The 27524-nt window shown below is 38.8% G+C and overlaps 1 protein-coding gene across 1 annotated transcript; it reads right to left on the bottom strand.

Moving 5' to 3' along the window:
• Positions 1-1994: 1994 nt before the first annotated feature.
• LOC306883428 (N-terminal kinase-like protein) lies at positions 1995-17708 on the bottom strand. Its single transcript, XM_079438677.1, has 18 exons — positions 17548-17708; positions 16562-16702; positions 16141-16263; positions 15820-16040; positions 15567-15657; positions 15280-15435; positions 10366-10524; positions 10140-10247; positions 9869-9982; positions 9572-9727; positions 9301-9489; positions 9111-9186; positions 8782-8976; positions 6657-6772; positions 6446-6526; positions 5778-6119; positions 5611-5689; positions 1995-3718 (listed from the first exon to the last, which is right to left on the bottom strand). Exons 1-18 carry the CDS (start codon positions 17653-17655, stop codon positions 3594-3596), a joined length of 2580 nt encoding a protein of 859 aa, XP_079294803.1. The 5' UTR covers positions 17656-17708; the 3' UTR covers positions 1995-3593.
• Between the last annotated feature and the right edge of the window lie 9816 nt (positions 17709-27524).

The raw sequence follows: 27524 nt of genomic DNA, 5'->3' as shown, positions 1-27524 counted from the left end.
CCGAGGAAAAAAACAACAACATTGTACAATGGATGCAGATTTTCACGTAGGCCTAGATTAATAATAATAATAAAAAAAAAAAAAATTGAAAAGCCTCATTCACTTCTATTCGGGCACCGAAAGTGAAAGTCAGTAGGGGAAGGGCAAACTCTGTTTACGTGGCTGCTGCAGCGCTGCACGTGACGGGCACCTGAGCTGAGCCTGCATGAGCGGGCGTGAGATTGTCGCGGTTGTCGGGTGAGGCGTCTCAACGTTGTCGGAAAAGGTGAGTTTGTGATGTATAACAAACGAATGATCATCATCATCAAGTTTTATGAAATGAATAAAAAGTTTCATAAATCCAGGCTGCGTTTGACACGTTTAGCCTAAATAATCAGACGGATAGCTAGCTTGCAGACAAGCAGCCTAGCTAGGCTACTATTTTTTTGGTAGGCATTAGGCAAACTAAGCTAGATGTCTGTCTGCTAATAGTTAGTTTCTCATATTTCGTTTTAGCAAGAAGAATGAATGATGGAAGTAATGTGTCACATTAATTATTTTATTCAAAATGGTTAAATGCCTAAATCCTATCACATTTTGGGTATTGTTTTGAAGCCAAGATGCCCACTGAAAAGAGGCGGATTCAGGAGAGGGAGAGACAATTAAGGGAGGCAGCAAAGGGCACCACATCACTGCAGGGTTGGCTGCGAAAAAGCCAACCAGCAGGTGAGACAGAGACTTTGCACTGTAATAAAGATGAGATGACATGACACTGTGTAGGCAAATTGTGACCCTGGATCACAAAACCAGTCTTATGTTGCACGGGTATATTTGTGGCAATAGCCAACAAAACATTGTATGGGTCAAAATGATAGATTTTTCTTTTATGCCAAAAATCATTAGGATATTAAGTAAAGATCATGTTTCATGAAGATATTTTGTAAATTTCCCACCTTAAATATATAAAACATTTATTTTTTGTGAATGGATGCAGCACTATTGCCAATAGAAATGGACAACTTTAAAGGCGATTTTCTCAATATTTCGATTTTTCTGTACCCTCAGATTCCAGATTTTCAAACAGTTGTATCTTGGCCAAATATTGTCCTATCCTAACAAACCATACATCAATGGAAATATTATGTATTCAGCTTTCAGATGATGTATAAATCTCAATTAAAAAATTTTGTGGTCCAGGGTCACAATTGATTAATTAATCAGACTCATATTTTAGCCTACTAATGGCAATGTTTAATAATTACATTACATTTAAGATGAGGAGGAGCAGTCACAAGCCTCCAGACTATGTGAGGAAAATGTGGACCGGGAGGAGGCACATAGGGCAGGTAGGCCTAAGTGATGATCACCAAATATGAGATGAGAGGACCATGCTAGAAAGTATAGGGTTAAAGAGCTGCATGCTAAATAATTGTAATCTAAAAAAACATAGGCTATTTTAGAGCTCATTTCAAAGATCTTGCCTGAGCAGAACATAATGACTTGATAGGATATTGATGTAGGGATTTTCATGACTCAAGTCATGTTTTTCTGTGTTATTAGTAGTAGTAGTTAAGGTGATTGAGTGCTGTATTTCAGTGTTTTACTTCTTTGTGTATATATATTTTAATAAAGACCCTGTTATTCTCAGTCCTTCATATAGCCCGTGAGTTTTTTTTTTTGGGGGGGGGGGGGGGGGGGGGGGTGAGTTTTTTTTTTTTGCCCTTTTTTCAGGTCAGAGCAAATGCCCCTCAAAATTCCTGTGCACGTCCCTGATGAAGACAAATATTAACAAAAGATAATTATCATACTGTGCAATTGTGACATCATCTTTGGCTGTTGGATTTGCCACCACTCCTTAAATAAACATTTACAAATATAGCACTGGCCAAAGATAAGGAAATAAGATTGAAATACAGTCAGGTCCATAAATATTGGGACATCGACACAATTCTAACATTTTTGGCTCTATACACCACCACAATGGATTTCAAATGAAACGAACAAGATGTGCTTTAACTGCAGACTGACAGCTTTAATTTGAGGGTATTTACATCCAAATCAGGTGAACGGTGTAGGAATTACAACAGGACTTTGAATTTAAGCAACCTTTCTTCCTGAGTTATGAAAGTTAAAGTGAAGTGACATGTGGCCAAGTATGGTGACCCATACTCGGAATTCGTGCTCTGCATTTAACCCATTCAAAGTGCACACACACAGCAGTGAACACACACACAGCAGTGAACACACACACAGCAGTGAACACACACACAGCAGTGAACACACACACACCGTGAACACACACACCCGGAGCAGTGGGCAGCCATTTATGCTGCAGCACCCGGGGAGCAGTTGGGGCTTCGGTGCCTTGCTCAAGGGCACCTCAGTCGTGGTATTGAGTTATGTTCATAAGCCAGTAATGCATTTCAACCCTGAATTTTTTCCATTTTAATCACAGGGTTATAATAAACCTTTTGACTAATAACTTTCCATGACTTTGCCCAACACTTGTCATTCCCACAAGGATTTTTAGAAATATTTTTTTATTTTATTTAGAAAATATTGTATAGAAAATTCAGCTAATAAAATATTTTCGAGCTGTACACTACCAGTGTTTTTTAGCCCTGAGAATGATAATATTAAAATTCCTTGATATTTCTAGATTTTTGATGACTGTAGGAAATAAATCTCACCACTTCTTCTGTTATGTATTTTTAGAAGGCAACACTGTGTTTCTGGCAGTTCAATGAGACATTTGTTACCATTTGCTGGACTAAGTTCTGTGAAATAGCAATTGAGCAACACGATTCTGTACGGCACATTTCCAAAGACAGACTGGTCCTCTTTATTATAATACATATGAAGTTGGATTTTACATCTGTGTGTACAGTACATGAATTACCCCTTCTGAAAATATTGCACCAGATTTCACAGACTGTCTCATTATCTAAAATCATCTGTTGATTAGTTTATTTTACAACATAAGCAGTACCGCCAACTGGGAACGCAAAAGAAGGCACAAACCAGAAATAACAAGCACATCCACCCTCACCCTGTCATATGGCAAACAAAGAAAGAACAAAACGCCTTTCATGAGTTACAATGCTTTTTGGTCAAGTGAATCCTTTGTTTTGAAAATATTCATCTGTGTATATACATGCACTAGTAATGGCATTGTTCCATCTAGGATCATGATTAAGTAACAGCGAACATGTTTCAGTTTCTCTGCATCATCCTTTTTCATATGTCCTCAAAGACCACATTCAGGGCAAAGCGGTCCTAAGTTAATGTTTAATCAGTGTACATCCATACAAAGATATCTAGGATTATATTGTTAAAATTTCCCTCGACTCCTAATAATCAAACCAGTGAGTTCATGCACACTCGGTAAACTATGGTATTGTGTAATATAAAAAGCATGGTACTGTAAGAAGAGTAAAGGAATATCATAGTTTATGGTGTGTTAGCTGTTCCTTAGTCAGCAGACACGGCTAAATTTAAGTTCTTCCAAGTTGCCCAGCATACAGACAGCTGTGAGCTCCATCATGGAATGTTTCTTTAAAATCCCGCAGTCCCTTCATCTTCAAAGAGTCAATGATCTGTTGTACCTCCAGTGCTCAGTCCAGTTTGCGTGCGCCCAGTTTCAGAGGACCCTTTGCCGCCTTGCGCTCTGCCCGTTTGGCCTCCAGCTCCTTCCGCCGCTCTTCTCGTTTCTTCTTTGCCAACTCTGCTTTACTTAAACCTGAGGAAGTGAAAGCATGATTATTTGAGATGCACTTTCTATTTTCTCTAACTGAAAACACAAGAATGAATCTGCATTTTAATACGCTGGTTTAAAAGTGATAGTTCAGCCAAAAATTTTCTGTCATTAATTACTCACCCTCATGTCGTTCCAAACCGGAACACAAAGAGATGCAAACAGGTAAGGCAGAAAAAAGGTGAGAACATTGAGCGGATTGGGGGCATGCTCCACACAGAATTTCTTTTAAAGATATTTGCTTTACATGCTCATTTGTAGTTACTTTAAGGTATTTTTTTTATTACCTTATATGTAAAAAAAACTAATTTTGTTGCAACATTTTATAAAAATCTATATTCAATATATTTGGTCAAAATCCCATGTTATTAAAGATGTGCTATGCAGGCTATTTAAGACAATATTGGCTGATTAGACGGCAATGCTGACCTAAAATACTAAATGTTTGCCCTCTCTCGTATGTGAATGTGATACTCTCCAAAATGGTGCTATAGAGTGACGTGGAGGAGACGAATTGTTGAATAAAGTCCTTATTTTTGTTTTCTTTGTGCACAAAAAGTATTCTCGTAGCTTCGTAATGTAAGGATTACAGAATCTCAGACACTTTGAACTTCTGAGATGGACAACACACACACAGTGCATTAACATACAGACATCTGTCTCCACATCCCACTGAGAGAAAATGCGGGAAAATGCCTCCCTCGCATATGCATAAACTCCTTTTCATCCCTTCCTTCCCATCACCCATCCTTCCCTTCACTCAGAATGGTCAATAGAAGAATGTAATATTCTACATTAATGCAAGTGTTATTTCATGTTTGGTATCATTTGAATTGTCTCAGGGCGACTGGTACAATGGTCTCATTCTTGTAAGAAGTAAACTAAAAGGGAATACAGATCCTGAGAGTTCAGAGATATTTTGCATACTATAGAGGGTGGGTCAGTTCCCAGTGGTTTTCATGCAAATTACCTTCTGTCCCAAAAAGGTGCTAACTCGGCTTGATCAAAGCAAATCCAAATTGTTAGTTCCTGTCTCGAGTTTGGGGGATGTTTATTCTGGTCTGAAGTACTTAAAGAAATTTGGCAAAAGGATCAGGGCGATTCTGTAACCAGAAGCCCGTAGTGTGGGTCTCAATGCTCACACTATGTATTACTATAAAGTCAGGTATGCATTCTTTACTCATAGATTTATCTTTGAGAATTCGATGTTTTGTATTGATATGATTTGATCTCTTTGAATTGCTGTGGAATTGACATAATACATACAGTATTTACCTGACTGATAATAAATTGTTACATTTGACCTTATTCTGTTTTACTCTGTAATTATTGACTCTAGTAGATTACGTTGCATCCTTGTTAAAGACATGAGCAACCGAACGAACGAGTAAATATAAAGTCAAGAGTTAACTAGAATAATCAAATATCAGAATAATAAATTAGAAATGGACAAGCAATCAATTTGTATTTCAAGTTAAATACGAGGTCAAGCTAAAATGGAGTCAGATTAAATGATAAAATGGAGTCAGATTAGAGTTTAATTTAAATTGAAGAACTTTGCACACTGGAAAGACCGAACACGCAGGAAACCTTCATCCACCACCGGAAACCTTCTTTGGACCGGACGTGTGGACCTTACAGTAAAATTACAGTTGAACCACTGATATCACGTGGATTATTTTAACAATCTCCTTTCTGCATTTCTGAGCCTTGATCGTGTTAGGACCCTTGCTGTTTATGGGAGGGTCAGAGAGCTCTCAGAATGCATCAAAAATAACTTGACGTGAGAGAGTAATTAATGACAATTTTCTTTTTTTTGGGGTGAACAATCCCTTTAAATGCATAAACTGAAAATAAATAAATAAAATGTCTCTGACCCTGATCTCCATCCAGTGACTCCCAGTTTTCTTCTGTTCCCCAGTCTCCAGCACTATCTGCATCCCAGCCATCAGACTTCTGCGGACAAAAAAAAAAAACACATCACACAAACATCATACACTGGGAGGGAACTATAATCCAGATTGGATTTCCGCCAGTGATTTACCATAGTACTTCGTTGTGACACACTGGACAGCAGATCGGATGTTGCTGATTTTCCTTCCGCTCCATCCCAGTTATAATCGCTGGCCAATCGTACCTCTTCCTGCGCAGAGCTTAATCTGCCACTCTTTGGAGCTCCAGTTGAGGCTTTACTTCGAGTTGTTGGGTTGAAACTCTCAGCCAGACTTCCATCCTCATCCCAGTCATTACCCCAGCCCTCATCAGCAGGTGAACTTTGACCCTGACCATCTGCGTCTTTCTCATTAGACCAGCTGTCGTCGGCATCCCAGCCAGAGCTCCAATCAGAACTCTGCTTCTTGACTGCCTCGGAGGATTTCCGACCCACCTATGGAAACATGACAAGCTGTAGATTAGCCTTATTAATGGATACATCATTTATTTGTGAAGTAACAATTGAATGAATAGAATTATCTCATTTGATCATATTGCAGTGCACATACAATATGCTCTATATATTTTTATAAAATATATTGAAAATGCCATCTCAGACAACCACTAATGTAGAATGAATATGGTTAAAAACCTGTTAAGTTTTTCCATTTAGTAATTATAAGTATGGATATTGTATTTGCACAAAGCAAACACTGAACAAATCAAGTAGAATAATAGTGATCTTTTATTCGATAAGCTACACTAATGCAAATCACTCACACTGCTTTTCTTCTGTGTTGATGACATAGCAGACCAATCAGAATGCCAATCATCTGGATCTGTTTGGACTTTTTCAGGGTTCTGTGGGTGCAGAGACAAGGAATTAGTAAAATTTCTCAGGATTCATGTGCAAGTTAACTTTTAACAAAATAAAATGTCAAGCACTGAAAAAACACCAGACTTTACATAATTTGAATAAACCATCTTTCACCTCAATGCTTCCCCAATCTTCATCATCCAACCGATCCCCATCTGGCTCCACGGTCTCATTTGATGTCTCCGATTTGATCCCACGTGCACCTGACGTCTGTGCTCTCATTTCTGGCCCTAACAGGAAAAGAGGAAGTTGATGAGATAATAAACTTGGTGACACTCATTTTAATGTTTATTTCTGCTAATAAAATTTTTGGGAAAAAATTAAAATAAAATAATAATAATAAAATAAGATTGCAGATTAAAACTGTTTGGTAGGTTGAAAACTAGTTATTAAATAACTATAAATCAATCACTTGTAAATCTAAAATCATACTTTAAAATCTCTAAATGAAAAGTTTTATTTGTACATGTAAATACGCAAATCATTGAATGAAAGGGTTTTTCAGTGTAAATTTGTAAAAACATTTTGTGGCAACTACAACCCGAATTCCGGAAATGTTGGGACGTTTTTTTTTATTTAAATAAAATGAAAACTAAAAGAATTCCAGTTTGAAGACGTCTGGGCATCGAGGTTATGAGTTTCTGGAGGTTTGGTTTTGGAATTTGGTCCCATTCTTGCCTGATATAGGTTTCCAGCTGCTGAAGAGTTTGTGGTCGTCTGACATATGTTTCGTTTAATGATGCGCAAATTTTCTCTATAGGTGAAAGATCTGGACTGCAGGCAGGCCAATTCAGCACCCAGACTCTTCTACTACGAAGCCATGCTGTTGTAATAGCTGCAGTATGTGGTTTTGCATTGTCCAGCTGAAATACACAAGGCCTTCCCTGAAATAAACATCGTCTGGAGGGGAGCATATGTTGCTCTAAAACCTTTATATACCTTTTAGCATTCATAGTGCCTTCCAAAACATGCAAGCTGCCCATACCATATGCACTTATGCACCCCCATACCATCAGAGATGCTGGCTTTTGAACTGAACCCTGATAACACGCTGGAAGGTCTCCCTCCTCTTTAGCCAAGAGGAGACGGCATCTGTGATTTCCAACAAGAATGTCAAATTTGGACTCGTCACTCAATGCTTTTCCACTTTGAAACAGTCCATTTTAAATGAGCCTTGGCCCACAGGACACGACGGCGCTTCTGGACCATGTTCACATATGGCTTCCTTTTTGCATAACAGAGCTTTAGTTGGCATCTGCAGACGGCACGACAGATTGTGTTTACCGACAGTGGCTTCTAGAAGTATTCCTGGGCCCATTTAGTTATGTCAATGACAGAATCATGCTGATGAGTGATGCAGTGTCGTCTGAAGGCCCGAAGACCACGGGCATCCAACAAAGGCCTTGACCCTTACACACAGAGATTTCTCCACTTTCTCTGAATCTTTTGATGATGTTATGCACTGTAGATGATAAGATTTGCAAAGCCTTTGCAATTTCCACAATCTTTTTACGCACTCTTTCACAGATTGGAGAGCCTCTGCCCATCTTTACTTCTGAGAGACTCTGTCTCCCTTTTATAGCTAATCATGTTACACACCTAATGTTAATTAACTTAATTAGGTGCTAGATGTTCTCCCAGCTGAATCTTTTCAAAATTTCATACCTTTTCAGCCCTTTGCTTTTTGAGACCTGTAGCAGTCATCAAATTTGAAATGAGCTCATTTAGTGGATAAAAGTGTAAAATTTCTCAGTTTAAACATTTGTTATGTTCTCTATGTTCTATTGTGCATAAAATATTGGCTCATGTGATTTGAAAGTCTTTTAGTTTTCATTTTATTCAAAAAAAACAAAAAAACGTTTTCCAACATTTCTGGAATTCGGGTTGTAGTTATATCATTTAGCTTCTTACTATTCAAGATTTACTTCCTTGATAATGCTCATTCTACTTCCTTTATTTATCATACTTTAGTTATCTAAATTGGAAGGCTATATCCTCAGGAAGTCATATTTGTTGGCTGGTGATTGAGGATGCCTCATTTAGGAAAAATAACCATTACATAACAAAGTAAGAAAGAAAGTACAGTCATTTCCGCTTCACTAGAAATAACAGGCAATTTTACAATGTTTTTTTTGTTTTTTGTTTTTTAAATGAGACATCCTTGATGTATGCATATGGCAAATGTGACCTCCAGAGGGTGCAGCCTTTGAAATGAAACAGTTTTTGTTTTGTTGCATACCTTTGCTTGCAGTATTTGTGGGTACTGGTCCAACAGCAGGTTGAGGGACGGGGCTGTTTTCAGCAGGTGGTGCCTCCGAACCGGCCGGAGCATTTCGGATGAGTTTGGAGGTGAGAGATGAGACACCTGTTACCGCCCATCCTGCCCATGTAGCAGCTGAGCCTCCTGTCTGCGCTGAAGCAGTCACATCCTTCTCTGCGATTGAACCGTTAGCATAATTTTTAATTCAATTACCTTCATTTGAGAAGACTGAATAAAAATAAAAAAAAGTAAACTATCCCTTTAAGGGACAAAATATGCTTTTAAATCATTACATAATTACATCATACCTATTTCAGCTAGTTTAGAGGGGTCTTCAGAAACTGTCTCCAGCTTACTGAGGAAACTTTTTATGGCTTTGAACGCCTACAGGAACAGAAATACTTAAGAAATTGTCTCTTTCAAAAATTATGGATTACACACCGAAACCACAGAACATATAAATAGATACTGTATCAGTTATGCTGAAATTTTCTTTACCTGATCTCTGACGCTTTTGTCTGGGTCCACAGTCAGTGTGCACAGTGTTGGCAGAATACGACTGGCGCTTTCTGCCACACTATAGTACTGATGTGTGGCAGCAAACCCCAGCACGCCTGCTGCACGTGAGGCAGAAAACGGGTCTTTAGCTGCCCGTGAGAATGCAGAGATTAATACACGCTGGCGCATCTGCATTGGAAAAAAAGATGGTTATTGAGAGAAAACAATATGCCTGAACAAGTGAAGGATTATTGGTTTCAGCTGCAGTTACCCCAGCATTGAGGTAGGGGGCAATTTTGCCCAGGCAAACGGTGGTGTTGCAACGGATGGGGCCCTGATCATCCCGAGCCTGGAGTCGTGCAAAGTGACGCATCAACTCTTGATTTAAATTGGTTTCATTTAATTTAGGGGCCAACAGTAGCATGGACTACAGGAGAAAAATAAATGAAAAGAAACATAATTTAAAAGTGTTTGCTAAATGCATACATGTAAATGTATAAATATGCCAACATCAGTTACATTGAGTGTCAAAACACTAGAAAGGAGAGACGATTGAGCATACAAATACCTTTACAGTCTGCTCTCGGATGGCAGGGTTTGTGTCTGTGAAGCCATGAACCACGTGTGGAAAAATCTGCGAGTTAACTGCTGCTTCATTCAAATACTGAATAAACTGCTCCATCTGGTAAAAAGAGAGACAAATAGAAAAAAAGTATACATTTCGAACTGAGAGTGTAGAAGTGCGTATGATAGAGAGTTTGGGTAAGACTTTGGTATGACTAAACTCTTATGTAGAAAACTCTTACGAAAGATACATAAAGCAATGAAGTGATGAAAACCTGCTGTAGCAGTCGTATCCTCATGGCACGGTCGGTAGAGGAGAACATCTTCACAATGACTGGGATGATTTTCTGCTGGTACTCCTCAGCTGACAAATACTTCCCTACCTAACACAAACAACATGTCAGGACTGTATTAAAGAAACTTAAACCTTTTGGTTAAGACGCTTTAAAGATAATGTACAACATGGTTAAGCATAAATGCAATCCCAAAAGTGTCTATCACCTTAAATAATGGTGTGAGGACGACAGCGCCAGCATTGCCGAATTCGAAGGCTGTAAGGAGCTGAGGCAGCACTTTATGTTTACAGAATTCTTCAGGAAAAGAGTCGAGATTCTCACTTAGGTCCTGGAAAAACTGCTGCTTCTCTGCAGGTTCTTTAATCTACATGAACAAACAAACAAACAAGCATTCAGATGACTTATCTGACCTACATTTACGATAATAACATTACAGTATTAATGAAAACACATAAAAACAACACAAACATATACTCACAAAAACACAACACACAAATGATCATTCCACATGCTGTTTTATCATTTTACATAAAATATATATAACATCTGAATTATTCATTTATCAAAGCATATTTATAAATATACATTACTGTTCAAATTTTTGAGGGTGGTTCAGCAAGGAATGGATGCATTAAATCGATGAAAGATGACAATGATGTTCACATCACATGATAAGATTTTGGTTGCATTATTTTACAGTACATGCTCTTACATGTATTACAACGTAACAGTGTATCTAATAAGAAAGTACTGGTAACATAAGGGAAATACATGGGGTAGGGGTAGGGTTATGTTTAGGAGTAGGCTCATTGTTAGTACCCATTTATTGTAATTAAAAATAATAAGTACATAGTATGCACATCAGTGGCGTTCTGTCCATATAAGCAGCGAATGCTCTGCATACCCAGACCATATGCTAGAACGAATTTGCAGACTGGCTAAATAATTTGTTTATAAATGAAATCCTTGTCATTTTAGATGTAACATAAATCTCACATAATGAAATGTTGGGAATAAATATGTAAAATGATTCATTTTCCAAACAGCAGTGATTTTCTTTAAATCTATGTCAGTTACTGAAGCTTCCAGGAAAGTGGATTCTCCGCAGCTTTCTCGCCTCCGCTCTGTTGCTATGACTCGTCAGGATTGTAGCGCGGTCTTAGTGGTTTGCTGGAATACGGCTGATTTAATGCGCGAGGTAAGCTGTCAGTGAAGCGCTCACCTAAGCGGGATAATGTACTGTTGCTGCCAGATCTCGATTGCCGAAAATCACATTGTGTTTGATCCAAATCAAATTGACAGTGCTTTCTCAGGCAAAGCAAATTAAAGTCCACTGAAAACGCATCTTCTCATATTTTTAGCAGAGAAACTAAAGTGTATGTTGAAATAAGTTATTTGGCATCATGCAGCATGGCCGTAGCCAGGGTTTGAAAATTAGTGAGGTCTGGGGTGGGGTTAAGAATTGTGCTATAATAACCCCTACAAATACAACTCATTATATACACACTAAACACTTTAAAAGAGACAGACATGTAGATGTTTGTGAAAGATGTTTTCTCTGTTTTGAATGAATGAACATTGTTAAATTATATGACATTGCACCATTACAATAGGTTAGGGGTGTATAATTTTATCAGTTGTTTATTATTCATGCAACAACAATACTACTGAGATACTACTAGATTTTTGGAGAGGTGCACGTCAGGTTATAGCATAGGCTACGCCGTACTACATAGAACTACGTCGTAGGTTCGACGCAGAGATATAAATTGGGCTTCACTCACAACTGGTTCACTCTGTCTCGCAGCGATCATTTTCATATCACGGGCACATTCTTGCAAACTGTGTAAACTTAATTATACATGCAGATGCTCATATGAGGAGCTTTAAACAGCAGCTTAATCGTTTTAGAGCACAAATTTTATTTTTGAACATGAACAATTTAGAGGTCTGAACCTCGGTGACCATATAGGTGGCTAAACAGGCATGTGCTCCAGAGTAAATAAAGTGATAATAAAAACATGGAAAAAAAAAAACGTTATAAAATGTATGTACGATTTTTAATAAGAAAAATCTTGTTCCCTTTGTTTTACTTATGTGTCGCTTTTCTGATTTTATTGATGTTTTATTGATATCACATTGCAGCGTTTTATATATTGTATTTTACATGATCTGTTGTGGGAGTAGCATCTCCCGGATGAGAATTTTTAATCACTGGGAATAAAAGAGGCAGAGACATACAGGGAATGCCCCATCTCCCCACCCCCCTGAATATAGCTACGTAGGCTATCATAACATGAGCGTTTTTTTTTTACTAGGAAAAACAACTATATTTTTCTAGCATTCAATTCGCAATGGATGAACCTGAAACAATACAGTCACTACGTTCGAATCCTTTTAGCAGGAGATAATTTATTTGAAAGGAGGAAGAGCCACACCGACACTTCGAATTACGCAGCCTGGCAAAAAATGTGTCCGTCATTTCACTCTTAACACATATGAAAACCGCGAATGGATAGCTGGCCTTGTTTGCTCTTTGGACATGACAAGAAAACCCCCTGGATGGCAACCTGGTATGACAATCTAAACAATTTGCATATTGCCATGATAAAGCATGAACGTGCACCTACACATATCCAGAGTTTAGTTAAACTTAAAACATTAGGCAGTGCACGCATAGACCACCAAGTGAACGAAGGTGTCCAAATAGAATAGCGACAGAGCAACATAACAAATGTGTTAAAAAGAACAGGGATGTGCTGAAAAGGCTAATTGATGTTGTAATCTACCTTGGGACACAGGAACAGGCATTTCGGGGTCATTCAGAAGGGGAAAACTCTGACAACCGTGGGAATTATGTGGAACTTGCTTCAAAAATATGATGAGAAACTAGCACATCACTTTGTCAAGATTTGTTGGATCCAAGCTCGTCGGCCAAACGTACGATGGTGAACTAAACGGTTTGCAGGCAAAAGTTCGGGAACAATACCCCTGTGCAAGTTTTGTGCATTGCTGTGCTCATGTACTCAGTTTAGTGCTTTCACAAGCTTGCAGCACTCTGAAAGACTGCAAGGTTTTTTTCCAATTTGAATAGCCTAGCCTCATTCTTCATGACCTCAGCAAAGCATTCTCAAGCTTTGGATAACATCATAAAGAGGCGATTTCCCAAAGCTGCACCTACGCGATGGAACTATATATCTCGTATAATCAACACTGCCAAAGAGAAACGCAAATCCTTGATTGAGCTCTTTGACGAGATCGTGAACAACCCATTGGATTGGGATGAAAAATCAATACTGTCAGCTGGGGGATTTTTGCATTATTTTGAAGATACCACATTTTCCAAGTTTTCGCTCATACAGATGTGCTTTTCAACATCCTTCAAACCAAGGGCTCTGACATTGGGTTTTGTGTAAGAAAACAGCTGAGCACTAGGGATGGGCGATATGGCCTAAAATTCATATTGCGATATACATTGCAGCCTCTTGCGATAATGATATATATTGCGATATATAAATTATAGTAGAACCATTTCAGAACAGGTTACATAGACCCTTAGGAAAACCAAACTGCTAAATGTATTTTTTTTTTTTTTAAGAAATAAAGAAACGTTGTATGTCGTTTTGAGAACATTTATTGTGCAAAAGCAAAACTGTAATTATACAACACAATGTTGCAGATAAATTAAAGAAAATCTTTCCTTCTAAAAGGCACTACACTTAGTTTAAGTCCTTGGTTCTTAAATGCCACCCAAGTTGCAGGGAACAAAAAAACTGGTGTCTTTTTAGTTAAGGTACATACACTGTACTGAAAATACTTCCAGTATTAATTAGGCAAAGAAAACTATTTTGTGTAATGCACAGATACTTTAAATAAAAACATATTTCAAACCTGCAGCCTAAGGTAACGCATTTGGTTTTAAACATTGTGTTCTCCTAATGAAATTAAAACTGGTGTCTTGTTAATAAAGGAATGGACACTGAATTAGGGATATACTTCCAGTATTAGGCATGGCTATTTTAAATAAAGAAAATTCTTAAGTCCTTAATAAGTCCTTACACAAGTAAACAGTTATGGCCCTGGTAATTTCAATCCATCGCGGGCTCTTCCTAATATAAGGAGTACCTTTTGAAAATGACTGTTGGATTGAGGTTTGGATCAGTTCCTGTTTTTTCTGTCCTGCGTTCTTCGTACTGGATTTTGCGGTTGGCTGCATTGCCTGGCAATGCTGGTATTCAACGACATGTTTAGTTTTGAGGTGGTAGAACAGATTAGTCGTGTTACCTCTCTTAGCTGGAACTTTTGCCCCACACACTCTACAGAGTATATTTTGCTGCTGCTCGTAATAGATGTTGCACCAGTCTTTTTCACAAGCTCCTCTGTTTCGCTGACGCTTTCATGTTTATTCAAGATGACGAATATGATGATGATGCGTTGCAGCCGGCTGCAGGTCGTTGCTCTAAATTTCGCGGGTAGATTGCGTCATCAACATGCATTATCGCGTGTTATTATAGTGCAATAGAATTAAAATCTCTATCGTAGGTCAATTTTGTATCGTTTATATCGCATATCGTTTATATCGCTCATTACTACTGAGCACTTGCGAAGACAATGAGGAGAGTTTGATCCCATTTATGCACTTGTAGAGGAACACGATTCTTCAAAGAGAAACAGGGGCGTGGACAGAAAGGAACCATTTCAAAATCTGTTTTTCAACATTTTAGACACCATTGATTTGCATATGGAGAAGAGACTTTCCTCATTGGAGAAACTGGCATTTCTTAGTCTGCTGGAGTATGATAAAACCTTTCTAGACACTGCATTTAACTCTTTGAAAGAAACATATGGACATATTTTTTTATGATGTTCTTTTGCGCAGCGAGCTGAAAGTATTATACGCATCTCCTGAACTTGCAAAGACAAATGTCTCCCGAGTTGACCTTGTTCATGCGTTCCACTGGCCTTCGCAGAGGCATGACCCAACTTTACAAACTCTGTGAATTGTTTCTAACAGTGCCATCTACTACTGCGTCAGTAGAAAAAACATTTTCTGCATTGTAATGCAACACATCATATCACAGGCTCACACAAAAAGACAAACACACAACTGTTTAAATACCTGTATCTCTTCCAGAAACAGACAGCTCTCTACAAAGCTGTTGTTCATAAAGCCTCCAGGAGATCTGCAGTTCAGTAAGAAACGTGCAGGGTTGGGACGAATCTTTGGGTTTGCTCCCACTAACTCACAGTAATGCGGCACTAACAGCTTTGGAATCTGTAAGAAGTAAAGAAAGTGATTTGAAAGACCTGAGTGTAAATAGCTTTTATTCTGTATGTAATAATCAAAACTACTGAAGAAAGTTGTTATTGCACAACTAGTTAAGACAACTAGTAATGATCTGGTACCTTGCCGAGAGATCGTAACGAGGAGGCACGTGGTAAAGTTCCATTAAATACTTCCCAAATGAGACAACCGAGATGCCACACGTCCCCTGTCCTGAGATTGCACAGACACAACAATAAACTATACTTTATTAAATACACATTTTACTAAACATTTTAGATCTTGATTGAAAGTCAAGTCAATTTAAAATATAATAATCTATAGGACATATACATGAATAAAGAGAACTAGAGAATAAGAGATTTCTGCCTGTACCATTTATCTCCACCACTGCCAGGGCTCTCTGGGGGGTCATATCTCTCTAAGTCGGGGTTGATCACTTTAGGTGGCGGTAAGGAAGTGGACTCTCCCTGGTCTGAGGTCACATGATCCAACCCTCCAAGTTTCCATTCACCAGCACGGTCCACAAAGACGGCCCACATGCCCAAGTTATTATGGTTGAGACGGCAATCGTTCACCAAGAAGCTTAGCGCTTTCTGATGAGAAAGGAGTGACAGAAATTGACAGAACAAACTGAGAAATTTAACTAATGATTGAACAATAATTTCATTTTAGTCCATGACTTCACAAACTTACGACAATCTGATGAAGGCCCCATGACACCTCTAAATCACTCGCACCACCTTTCTCCGCCTGGAGCTTCAGGTGAGCAGCCAGAGTCGTCACTGGCTCTGTGACGATGTACAAGCTTTTCTCTGTCTGATGTCAAACAGGAAAAGACAGGAGTTCTCATAAAAATGGCTTTTTAATAATTCTTGACCATCAAAAGTTTGTTTAAAATCCCCCACTAACAAAAAGTGACTAAAATATTTATATTCTGGGATTCAAGCATATTTCTTAACATAAAAGTATATAACTGACGAGGGGTTACATTCACAAGGCTCACCTCAACCTGAATAATCAAGATGAAGAAAAGATGAACCATCGCTTCAACAGAACAACCCCCTTGTGATTCATCACCACATTGATAAACAACATCATTTCATGAGAACCTTACCTCCAACCCATCTACGTAAGACAAGATGTTGGGATGTCTGAGAGTTTTTGTGCGTTTGAAAGCTGCTTTAGCCAGCTGTGTCTGCTCCTCTGTTCCCTGGGAAACCTCATACATGAAGACTGACACTGGCTCACCAGTCGTCTGGAATAAAGAGGGGGTGATAGTTAACTTCAGTTACAATTCATCTATATTTGGCCAAGAAGACGAGTGCAATTACATTTGGAAAACCAGAATGTCCTGATTATACTGACTAGTCTTCCAATGAACGAAACTACTGATATATAACCTTTAGTCAATTACATTACAGTAAGAAGCCTCACTGCTGCAATTATAATGCTGATCAGATGATTATCAGATAGAGATGATCAGCATTATAATAATGCTTCATCCTGTTTGTAGTAATTATAAGCTATTACTTATGTCATATCAGTAATTGTATCAGATCGTCATTTACTAAGTTTACTGGCAGGCATCAGTAATTCTGGTGAATGATGATGTGATACAGTAATTAATATGGACTGTCAGGACACGTGTACAGTAAATACAAACACTGCAATTTATATGATCATACATAATATAATGAGCGATAACAGTGTAACACTCCAAATAAAAAATAAATGGAAACACATAAACAAATTAATACTAACAAGTGTACTTAGTCATTCAATCGTTATTAAGCCGTTTAATGTATCTGCAGGTTTTTGTTGACGTGGCCACAGGAACAATACATGATGTGGTGAAAGGATTACTTTATTTGTGTTATAAGTGGTCCTTATATTGAGACAAATGCGCCTCTAAAGATATTTAGTACTGCCTATTAAAACATATAATCCTACAAAGAATTTCAGTGTGTTTCGAGCTTTTTGGATTAGCTTTACTGCGCCACCATGCGCAATGTTAAGCGGGATGTAGCTAAACTTTAGACCGAGGCTTCAGCGGCCTGCTGCGACACTATATGCTTTATATTAGGTGTCAAGTCATTTTACCTTGCGCTTGCCCCGACTGAGGGTCCATATGCCTGACTTTTCTTGGTTTTCGGGTAAAATCTCATAGTTGAAGTCTTTGATAGGATCCCGTGCGAAAAAGGACCACATCCTTCCCCGTCAATCCAGCCTCGATGTTGCTGTAGGACGGAGAGCGAACCGACAGAGGGCGCCCCTGCTCCGCGACAAACAAGCCACCAGGCCATGTGATAGAGTCCACTTCATCCTGTTTGTAGGTTTGTTCATTCATTATTGTATTGAAAGTGGGGGGAAATCTCATTATGAAATAAATGTTTTTCTGTAATACACGTTGGCAGCAATTGATAGTTTTCACGTGACGTCACACCCTCATAGAGGCAAAACGAAGCTTAGCTGCACCAAAGATACCTTAATACTTTATTAATATCATAAAGAGACTTTGGCTGCACTGACAGCCAGCTATTTTCACGCAAATTGCATCAATAATGTAGTAACACGCCAGTTGGGATTTCTTTAAGACTGCAAGGGAAGCTCGGCTTCCCCTATAATGTCAAAAAATGAATGGTCAAATATGTACTATTGTGTTAACATTTTATTAATTAAAAATGCGTTAGAACACGTTCATCTCGAAGACGAGTTCAGAATCAGCTACATATAGCAGGTGACTCGATTTCCTTCTCATATATTCCCGTAGCATCAGTGTATTTCCCTGTTGAAGCCTAGCGTCCATTGACTTCAATGGGGCTGCTTTGAACAGTTTTTTTCAGTGCTTCAAAACTAGACGGTCATTGGATAAATGCTGCGATTATGTCCCGCCCCCTGACGCTCAGCGTCTCTGGGGATGAATGGAGGAGTGGGCGGGGCTGGACTTTGGGCTTCTGCGTGATGATTGGAGGGTCTGTCGAAAGACTGCATCTCCTTTTGATTGACAGCGATTGTGTCCTATAAGAAGTCGCTGAAGCTATTCGAGCTCAGTCCCATAGCGGATTGACAAACTGCTTCAACCTATTTCTTGGTATTTGCTTGGCGAAATTGCTGGCAAGTTTTCATCATAACAGGAGAAAGCTGTGTGATTACTTGATGTTCCTTAACCCACCGGTGCGGGCTGTCTCGTTTTTCTTTTATTTAGCGAAACAAACTAAAAATACTCCACGAGTTTTGATCGTATAGATAAGAGCAAGGTATCATTTGAAACTGCAAAGGGTCTACTTTTATTTGTGTATAGTCATAATAACAACAAAACAATGTGCTTTTAAAAAAATAGAGAAAATAAACAGGGTGCGTTCTCTGCAGGCTCTGTCTCTGTCACCTCTTCACAGACACGCAAATAAAACAACACGAATACAAAAACAAATATTCTATGTTAAAGTAATCCGAATGAAACCAATGCGATGTCAACTCATATCTAATGCTGTCAGCGGAAACAAACAAGTTCATCCCGGATACTTTCTGTTTCTGGAAGAAGATCTGCTGAGAGAAATAACCCAGAATTTCTAAATGTGTTGTTTTTTCCCCTTCAGAGCACATAAACAAATGTACACTATGAAAATGCCAGGTGCAAAAGCTTGGAGACAGCATATATAGAAATTAAAACTTTTATTTAGCACACAAGTGATGATAAAGACATGTATCATGTTACAAACTATGCTTAAACTACAAAAAATATATATATATTTAAATTTATTTTGTCCTCATTCTTTCTTGTAACTCTTCCTCTCAGTCACATACTTGGCTAAATGGCTCATTATGAAGCTCATTATACAGGCCTGTCTTCTCAGGTGTGAATGTGAAGGTTGACGCCTTCTCACATAGACCCTTTTTACAAAAAAAAAAAAAAAAAAAAAATCAATATTGTTTTTTGTGAGCAAATAAACAAGATGATTTTCACATTTTGACGCAAAAATTCTAGGCTACAAGATCCAGTTCTCAGAAGTCTTGTGAACAAATGTTCTGTATGTTTTTTATGGCCTTATTTCAGTGACTTCAAAATGCTAGTTTTTCACTAACCACGCATAAACGTTTTCTCAAAAACAAAATCAAGTACAAAAGTGCTGCTAACATATTATTGTAGCCCTGTTTTTGCTGTTTACAGTGTTATTAGACTTTAGCCATTTATATATTTATAAGCAACTGAAAAAAGCACAAATGTCAGGGCATGTCAAAACTTCTCCAGGCCCCCAAAACACCCTCAGACCCCAGAGGGTTAAAGACATGGAGTTGGACAGTGCAATGCCTCAGCTTTACAAACTGTTCTCATTAGTGGCAACAATTGGAGCTACATCTGCAGGTGTAGAAAGGAGCTTCTCCTGTTTAAAGCAGCTCAAGTCCTACACCCGTAACACAATGGGCCAAGACCGTTTAAGCAGCCTAGCTCTGCTGGCCATTGAGAGGACACTGGTCAAGTCACTGGAAAAGACACCTAGTTGGTATGACAGGGTCACAGAGCATTTTCTTGAAAATAATTTACGTATAAATAAATGGACAATTTTTATGATGTAGGCCAAAAATGAGATTCCCCTCTTTGAAAGACCAGCACTGTAACACGCATATATTAAAAGGCGAAATTCAGTAAACACCAAGAGTGCACCCAAGAGACCACCACATTGTTTTCTTCAGCAGCAATTTATTTTTATTTGTTGTTGTTTCCACTCTTAAACTGGACTTTTTGGTGAATTATATCTTTTAAACTAAAATACCTCCATCATATTTTCACTAAAGCTTTTTGGTAAACAAATGAACAAAACCACACTGGTATTCAGACAAGTCAACTATACAAAAGGTAAAAAAAATAAAAATAAAAAGCTAAGAGAAAAGGGTGCAATGTGTTCGGAGGAAAAAAAAAAAAAAAAAAAAATACCCTGGGTATATCAATACACTGATATAATATAAATACCCTGGCCAATCAAGTGGATGAGTTTACCTCACATTGAGACACATCTTGCTTTTTAAATTGGAATTAAAGTAAAAACTAACCAATTTCCCCTTAATAAAAAACAGGAGTACTAACATTGTTTTCACTTGCCCCGTTATGTTGGGGCAAACGGTCATGCGTCAAGGATACATTTTGTACAAAGTTTTAGTCTGATGCTGTTAAACATTACCCTTTACTTTAAAAACTCAATTGAATTAACTTTAAAGTTGGAATGATACGACCAATGGTGTTAAACAGATCCAATTCCTCTACGATAATGGTTGAAATAGCCTCACCCAAAGCATTTGTTACTCTTAAATGAAGCCTTACACTGATGAAGGATCAGTTTTGAGACTCTAGCAGTGTGATGCCAATGCAGTGGACCATTTGAAAATTCATCAGGTCATAAAATTATTTGTGCAGTTACCCAATGAGCCAGCAATACACCGACACTGCAGGCGGAGAAAAGCCCTTTCCAGTTACATCCCATGACTGAGGTACGTAGCAGATAGAATTCTAGTAGCTGTAAACTGACAATGGAATTGCAGGATTTCAGAAATACCATATTGTTAAGCTGCATTTGATAACGTGTCTTCAATACAATTTAAACTTTAGGAAGCAAAGAATTGGGACATGGGGCATTTATGAACATGCATGCACAAAATTAAATGTGACAAGAATAGGCCATTAGAAAAACTTTTCACAAGTACAAACAAATTTCACAAATTTTAGACTCATGCATTTATGTACAATCAATCAATAAATAACTAAAACTTAGGGTACACTAAAAGGATCATTTGAGCAGAGGTTAGAAAGCAAAGACGCCGCAGGGAATTGAACCCCGTCCTGAGAATCAGGAGTGCCTCCACCGGAGTCTTTTGCTTTTTTTCCCTTATGAGGTTAAAAGCAAAACCTGAAGGAACAATCCTAAGATTGTTCCCTCAGGAAAAGAAAAACCTCAAACCTGCTGCTCTACAATACTCTGGTCTTCTATGGCTCTTCTTCTTTAGCCTGAAACTACACAAAGACTGCAGGTTTCCCCCCCCAAATCCCCAGATACTCTTCAAAACATTCAAAATGTCATTGCTACTACTGAAGTAACGGTCAATTTTTCATATGCTTCAACTTGGAAAATCAAATCTCTGACCAGCGAGGCCTTGAACAAGGCTGCACTTGGATTCAGGTGTGACTTGTTCCTATTTAAAAGGCTGAAACACAAAGAGAAGAGTTTAGAGCCCCCCCCACCCCCCAACCCAAAAGTGTCATAACCAATGTAATACAAATGTAGTTTACCACCAAACAATGGTCCAGGTCTCGAAATCCCACCAACGTGGCCAGAACAAAATCCTGCCTTTGTAAATCACCATTCCTGTAACTAAGACAGATGCTCGCAGGGTTTTTCCGCGCCCCCCATAGACTCCCCGAACTATTTTCATTTTTCATAATCTTTAAAAGGCAAAAGTGCACGTAAAACTTATCTCCAGCCAGTGACGCTTTACACCCAATTCTTCAGAGTAAAAGAATTAGCAAGTCTACAGCTGCAATGAAAAAGAGAGCAAGAGTTTACAAACCCAAATCCCCCCTCCCTCCCCATCCCAATGCAATTTGAATCAAATTTACAAACCATTGCATATACTAGTTACGCAATTGCTTCGATGCAAGCACATCCATCCACTCCCATGTTACGGTTCAGTCTCAATTTTAGAAGAATCACAACAGCATACCTGAAAAGAGAGAAAGTGTTGCCCCACCCCTCCCCAAAGCTACCAAATTCCAAACACTGACATTGGATTTGTTTGAAATTTTAGCGCAAGTGTTATCTGCATGCATATTTAGGCAAAGGTGAATGCTTGTTCTACCTATAGATAAGATTAAAGTCAACTACATGTACTTAACTCAGCAGATAGCAGCAGAGCGATGCTCAATTAGCAGCAAAATGATGAATGTGGTTGATCAGAGCGACTGGATGTTTCATCAGGCAGTTAGGGCTCTTCCAGACGACAAGACAATTTTGCTCCCTAAGTGAAATTGACCTAAGAAAATGAAGAATTGGAAGAAAAAAAAAAAAAAAAAAAAAAAACACGCGCAGACACACAGAAGGACTTCGGCGAAGGGCTTCCGAGGTTTGGACAAAGCTCAAGCGCATGGTACGGGGATTCGATCGCCATTCATTCAAGTGAAGACATTCACCAGGGCAACTGCTCTCACAGACAGCTTTGCATTCAGATGCAGTTGAAAAGGCAGGGGGACAGACAGGTAATCTGAAACAGAGCTTCTACACACACAAACACTTTCACCACACCGACTGCAATACTAACTGTATGACTTAACTAAGGAGTTAAGAGATGTAAAAGAAAGTGCATGAAGCATTAAAAAAAAAAAAAAAAAAAAAAAAAAAAAAGTGTAGCTTCTGAGGCATTGGTGATTCAGGTTACTGAAGTTTACAAAAAGTTGCATGAGAACTCTACAATCAAGTTTAAAGATTCAGAGACCTGGTTACTACAGACTCCACAAGACGACATCATGTAAGTTTCACCACACAGCTGGCTGATGAAATTTCTGCAGAAGAGAGAGAAAAGTGCAGAGCCCCCCCCACCCCAAACACATCTTTTCCAGATAACTTTCGGTTGTACAGCCAATTCCAAATAAAGCTGCACAGTTGCACAGCTTTTCCCAGCCACTCTGTATTTGGAGTCTGGAGCACATTTGTGCAACAGCTGAACAGACTATTGCTATACATTTGTAAAGCAACTTTTTTTCCACCCTGCACAGTTGCGCAGAGCAGTGGCTGGGTAATTAATATTTTAAAAGTATAGTACAGTTTAAATTCTACTGTAGCACAACGAATCGTCCTGCCTGCCGAAGCATTAGGTGGAACCAGATGATTTCGGGTCATAACTTCAGGGAGGTGGCACTCTTCACGAGGCTTTGTAAAATTCTGCAAGACCAAAAATGGCAAAAACAAAGACCCCTATGCCCACCCTTACAAATCAATATTCAAAAAAAAAAAAATCTACAAGAATCAGATAATAAAAGGGTAGGCGTATAGCCAAAGAGACTATAATTTAATGAATAAAGCATATCTTCAGGTTAAATTTAAATATTTTTGCCTTTCTTCCTTCGACCTGAGCACAGTTGTTGGACTGGACTGATCTGCCTCTCCAACTTGAACAGAGTTGACATCAAGCCCTGGCATCCAAGCTCTACAAAAAGCGCCAAGCTTTACACTTCACACCTGAAAAAGCATAAAGAAATACCCAAGAAAGCCCCACACATACCCCAAGAAACAAAATGCATACCAAAATATTTCCATCACAACAAGCTATGCATTTATTAACTGAAAATGGGAACAGTTACAGAATGTACACTTACATACAAATTACAAAGCTAATTTGTAATAAGTGCTCAACCACACATCTTACAATTGTAACAGACTATAAATGGAAAAAGGTTAGGAACAAATGGGCTTGCTTAGTGACCTTACGTGACCAAAAGAGGCTGAAGTTGATTGATGCGAAAGCAAATCTTTACATACAATGTTAGGATGACATCTTCAGTTGAAAGCATTCAGGGACACTGCACACTGAAAAATGCAAAGGGGGAGGAAAAGAAAGCCTACACGCATCCCCACTCTTTAAAACACAAAAATGTAACCAAACAAGAAGCAACTAATACAGTTACTGCTTAGACACTTAGCAATCAAATTGTATTCAAGTACAATACAATGACAGACGAAAGCAAATGAATGCCTTTTACAGGAATACCCAATTACTTGCCATTAGAAAACGTTAAAAGCATCTTGCCCTCTATTGAAGTAGCTTTGCTCCTTAAGTGGGGGGAGGGGGAGGAGATATTGGTTGGACCACCAGCTTTGTTCTTTGAGGGTTTGTTTCAATCTGTAAGAGTCAAAATTAAGCAATCCCCCAGATCCACAAACCCCATAGACAATCATTACATGCAACCAATATCAATAAATTATTCAATAATGAGACAAGAGTGCCATAATGATGTGTTATATAAATGGAAGCGTTTGAGCCCATGCCGCGTTACCAAAGATGTAAACGCTGGTTTAGCTGCCATGGAAGGCTTGTAACAGGGCCACTCATCCACTGGCAGACACACTGGTGGTTCCTTCCCCCATACAGCACTATTCAAGCCACTGCCACCCTTAAATAAAGCTGCTTTCACAAGCTGCAAAGTCTAGGAAAAGATTTGGGTTAACGGCCCACACCCCTCCCACCCCGTTGCCCATGACAATCCCCGACATTCAATACTGGAATATATTTATGCAAGTATATGGTTCACAATTCCAAACACGACTTAAATTCAATCAGGTACCTTCCTAAATCCCATCAAAGTAGAGGCTTTCCTTGCAAGAATCGTTACAGAGCGGTCAACAATTTGACTCTAAAAGGGTCCACACAACATCCTGGAATCCCCTTTGGTTCTATCGCCTCTAATGTGACCAGGGCCTGTGGGAAAGAGAACTCGAGAACGCATTGCCCCTCCCAAACCCCCAAAACACTGTGCAATAACATTACACCACTATTCAGAAACTGCTTTTGCAAAATCTGTATGTTAATACTTTTACAATATCGTATTTACTTTTACAAAAATGCATTGCGTTTTTTTTCTCAAATAAGTAGCTGTTGCATCAATTTATCATTAAAATTCATGCATGAACTCGTGAAAATTTTTACCGGCAGGCAATACGCAGCTGCCCTGGCATCATATGTCGGACTGATGCAGCGGGGGTGCCAGTAGAGGTAGTGGTGTCGCGTCGTGTAGGCGAACTCGACTCCGAAAAACCCTTCGCATGTGGATTGCTTCTCAGGACAGACCTAATGGATTTAAGCGGATACGGGGACGACTTTTCCACGGGCCTATAGCCAAAACGTAGCGGAGGCGTGGTCGATTAAGGACAGTCATCTCCACAGCACACTAACGCCATTCATCAGACTTGGCCAACAACAGGATAGATGACACATCGTGATTTCAAACATTGCCACTCACCACGCCTGAAAAGGAAAGAACAGAACTTCGCGAGCAAAAGTGTTCTAAAATACAAACTACTGAAATGACTTTAAATTACACAGGATACTTCTACCCATACAAACCAAATGCCCTCTTCACAACTTTGCTATGGTGAAGACCCCCGATACTCTCTGCTTGCGAGCCCCCTTTCTGTCACTGCTGCTGTTGGGACATTCATCTTTGGCTTGCTCTGATCTAGATCGGCTCAGCTCCCTCTGGTGGCGAAAGTTGTTCTGACGCTAATCTGCCTTGTGGATCTGGCTCCCCCATCTGGATACAGCTGCTGCTCTTCTCCCTGCTCTGTGCCCTCTGATCCTCCCCCGGTTCCCCTCTGGTCCTGCCTGGCCCGCCATCTTGTCCTGATCCTCGCCTCTGCTGTAGATCTTTTCTTCCATCCGTTGTCATCTAAGCGCTAGGTCGTTACTGGATAAATTAAACTCAGTCCATTGCTCCTTTCCTCCGTACTTCAGTCTTCATCTGATATTTTTGGATAATGAAAAACAAGCTATGCTCCCATTTCACAGCGGTTACGCAACATGTGACTCAGTCCATAAAAGCGATCACTTAGGTGGGTGTTCAAGCACTCAAAAGTGCATCATGGTAGCTGATTAAAATGCTTCTAGGCTTTTGAACGAAATGCTGGTTTTATGTATATATATATATATAAAAAAAAAAAAAAAAAAAATCTCCAAAAATAAATTAGCTGCGACTATAATCATCATCCATATCTTCCAAACTATGAACTCACTTGATGCTTAATCATTTCTTCCTAATAAAAGGCAAGACGGGCTTCTTCATTTTTAAAGGCTTCAAAACTAATTTTCTGTTTGTCTGGTGTTTATCTTAACGGTAAAAATAAAAAGTTACTGGTTGTTCGGTCACGGCAGACAAAAGAAGAGTTTGTTGTTTAAAAAAAAAAAAAAAAAAAAATCTACTGTCGTCATGGATTTCGCCCTCACTAACTGCGTGTCGTCACGGCCGCCATTTTGTAAAGGCGCTGCCAACTTTGAGAATTATACATATATAACGCTTTTTAAAGTTATGTAACTTCATCAAATCCTCGTTGAAAGAAGAATATATTTAAAACTAGTTTAATAAAATAAGATAACATGGTCATAGCTGCACTTAAGCTATTAGTCAGCTGGTTACACTTTAGCTAACGTTAATAAAATAAGAATTACATATTGTATTTTATGAATTGCTCATTTCATTGATTTTTTTTTCCTATTAGAAATAATCTAAAGTTAATTATTTCTTCTAAAAAGGCACTTTAAAGAGCTTTCATCAAATCTTCTTGACGCTGACGTTACATGTAACTAGTAGAAAGCCTTAATATAGTCAACCAAAACAAAGTAGAAGCATAAAAGCGAAAAAAAGTTGACAAAGAACAGTGCCTCTAAATAATCGTCAAAAAAGTAAAATAGAATAATGCGAAATCACATCACCAGATGACCGAAAACTCCCTGCCTTCCTTCTTTAGCGCCTCAGCCCGTCGTGAATGCGCTTTGTACTGGCGACCGTTTTTATAGAACTGTGTGAGGCGGTTGTTTCAGCTCCTTCCGCCGTGTGATAACAAATAGTTCCTCTCAAATCAATCTTGATTTATTTATTTTAGAGCTGTTTCAGGGCTACATAGACCAGCCAGCCACTATATGTTGCTATGAACATTTATGAATATTGGGTGAAACTGTGTATGTAATCAAAAACTAATTATGGTTTTATGATTCATTGTGTTTTAAACGTTGTGTAAACACCTCACATAAGACAAAAAGTCGAACTAGAAAGCAAAGCTTCACCCAATTTAAAACCAGATGACATGGGATTTTTAATAATTTCCATAAGATCACAGCAGGGTGAATCATCACAAAAGCACTTTTCAAACAAAAACAGTTACGTCAGAAGCGCAGTGCGGAGGAATACAACATGGGTAATACAAGCCTCTCTTTCAATGCGGCTCAAACCGGTTTTAGTGCACGGATCTTCTTTTCTTTTTACTGCAGTGCCCCTTTGCGCACGCGTAAAACATTTTTGTCTTAAAAACATGATAGATCAACTA

This window comes from Barbus barbus, assembly GCF_936440315.1.
Source record: "Barbus barbus genome assembly, chromosome: 17".
Classification (NCBI taxonomy): Eukaryota; Metazoa; Chordata; class Actinopteri; order Cypriniformes; family Cyprinidae; genus Barbus; species Barbus barbus.
This window is presented reverse-complemented; position numbering and strand designations above follow the sequence as displayed.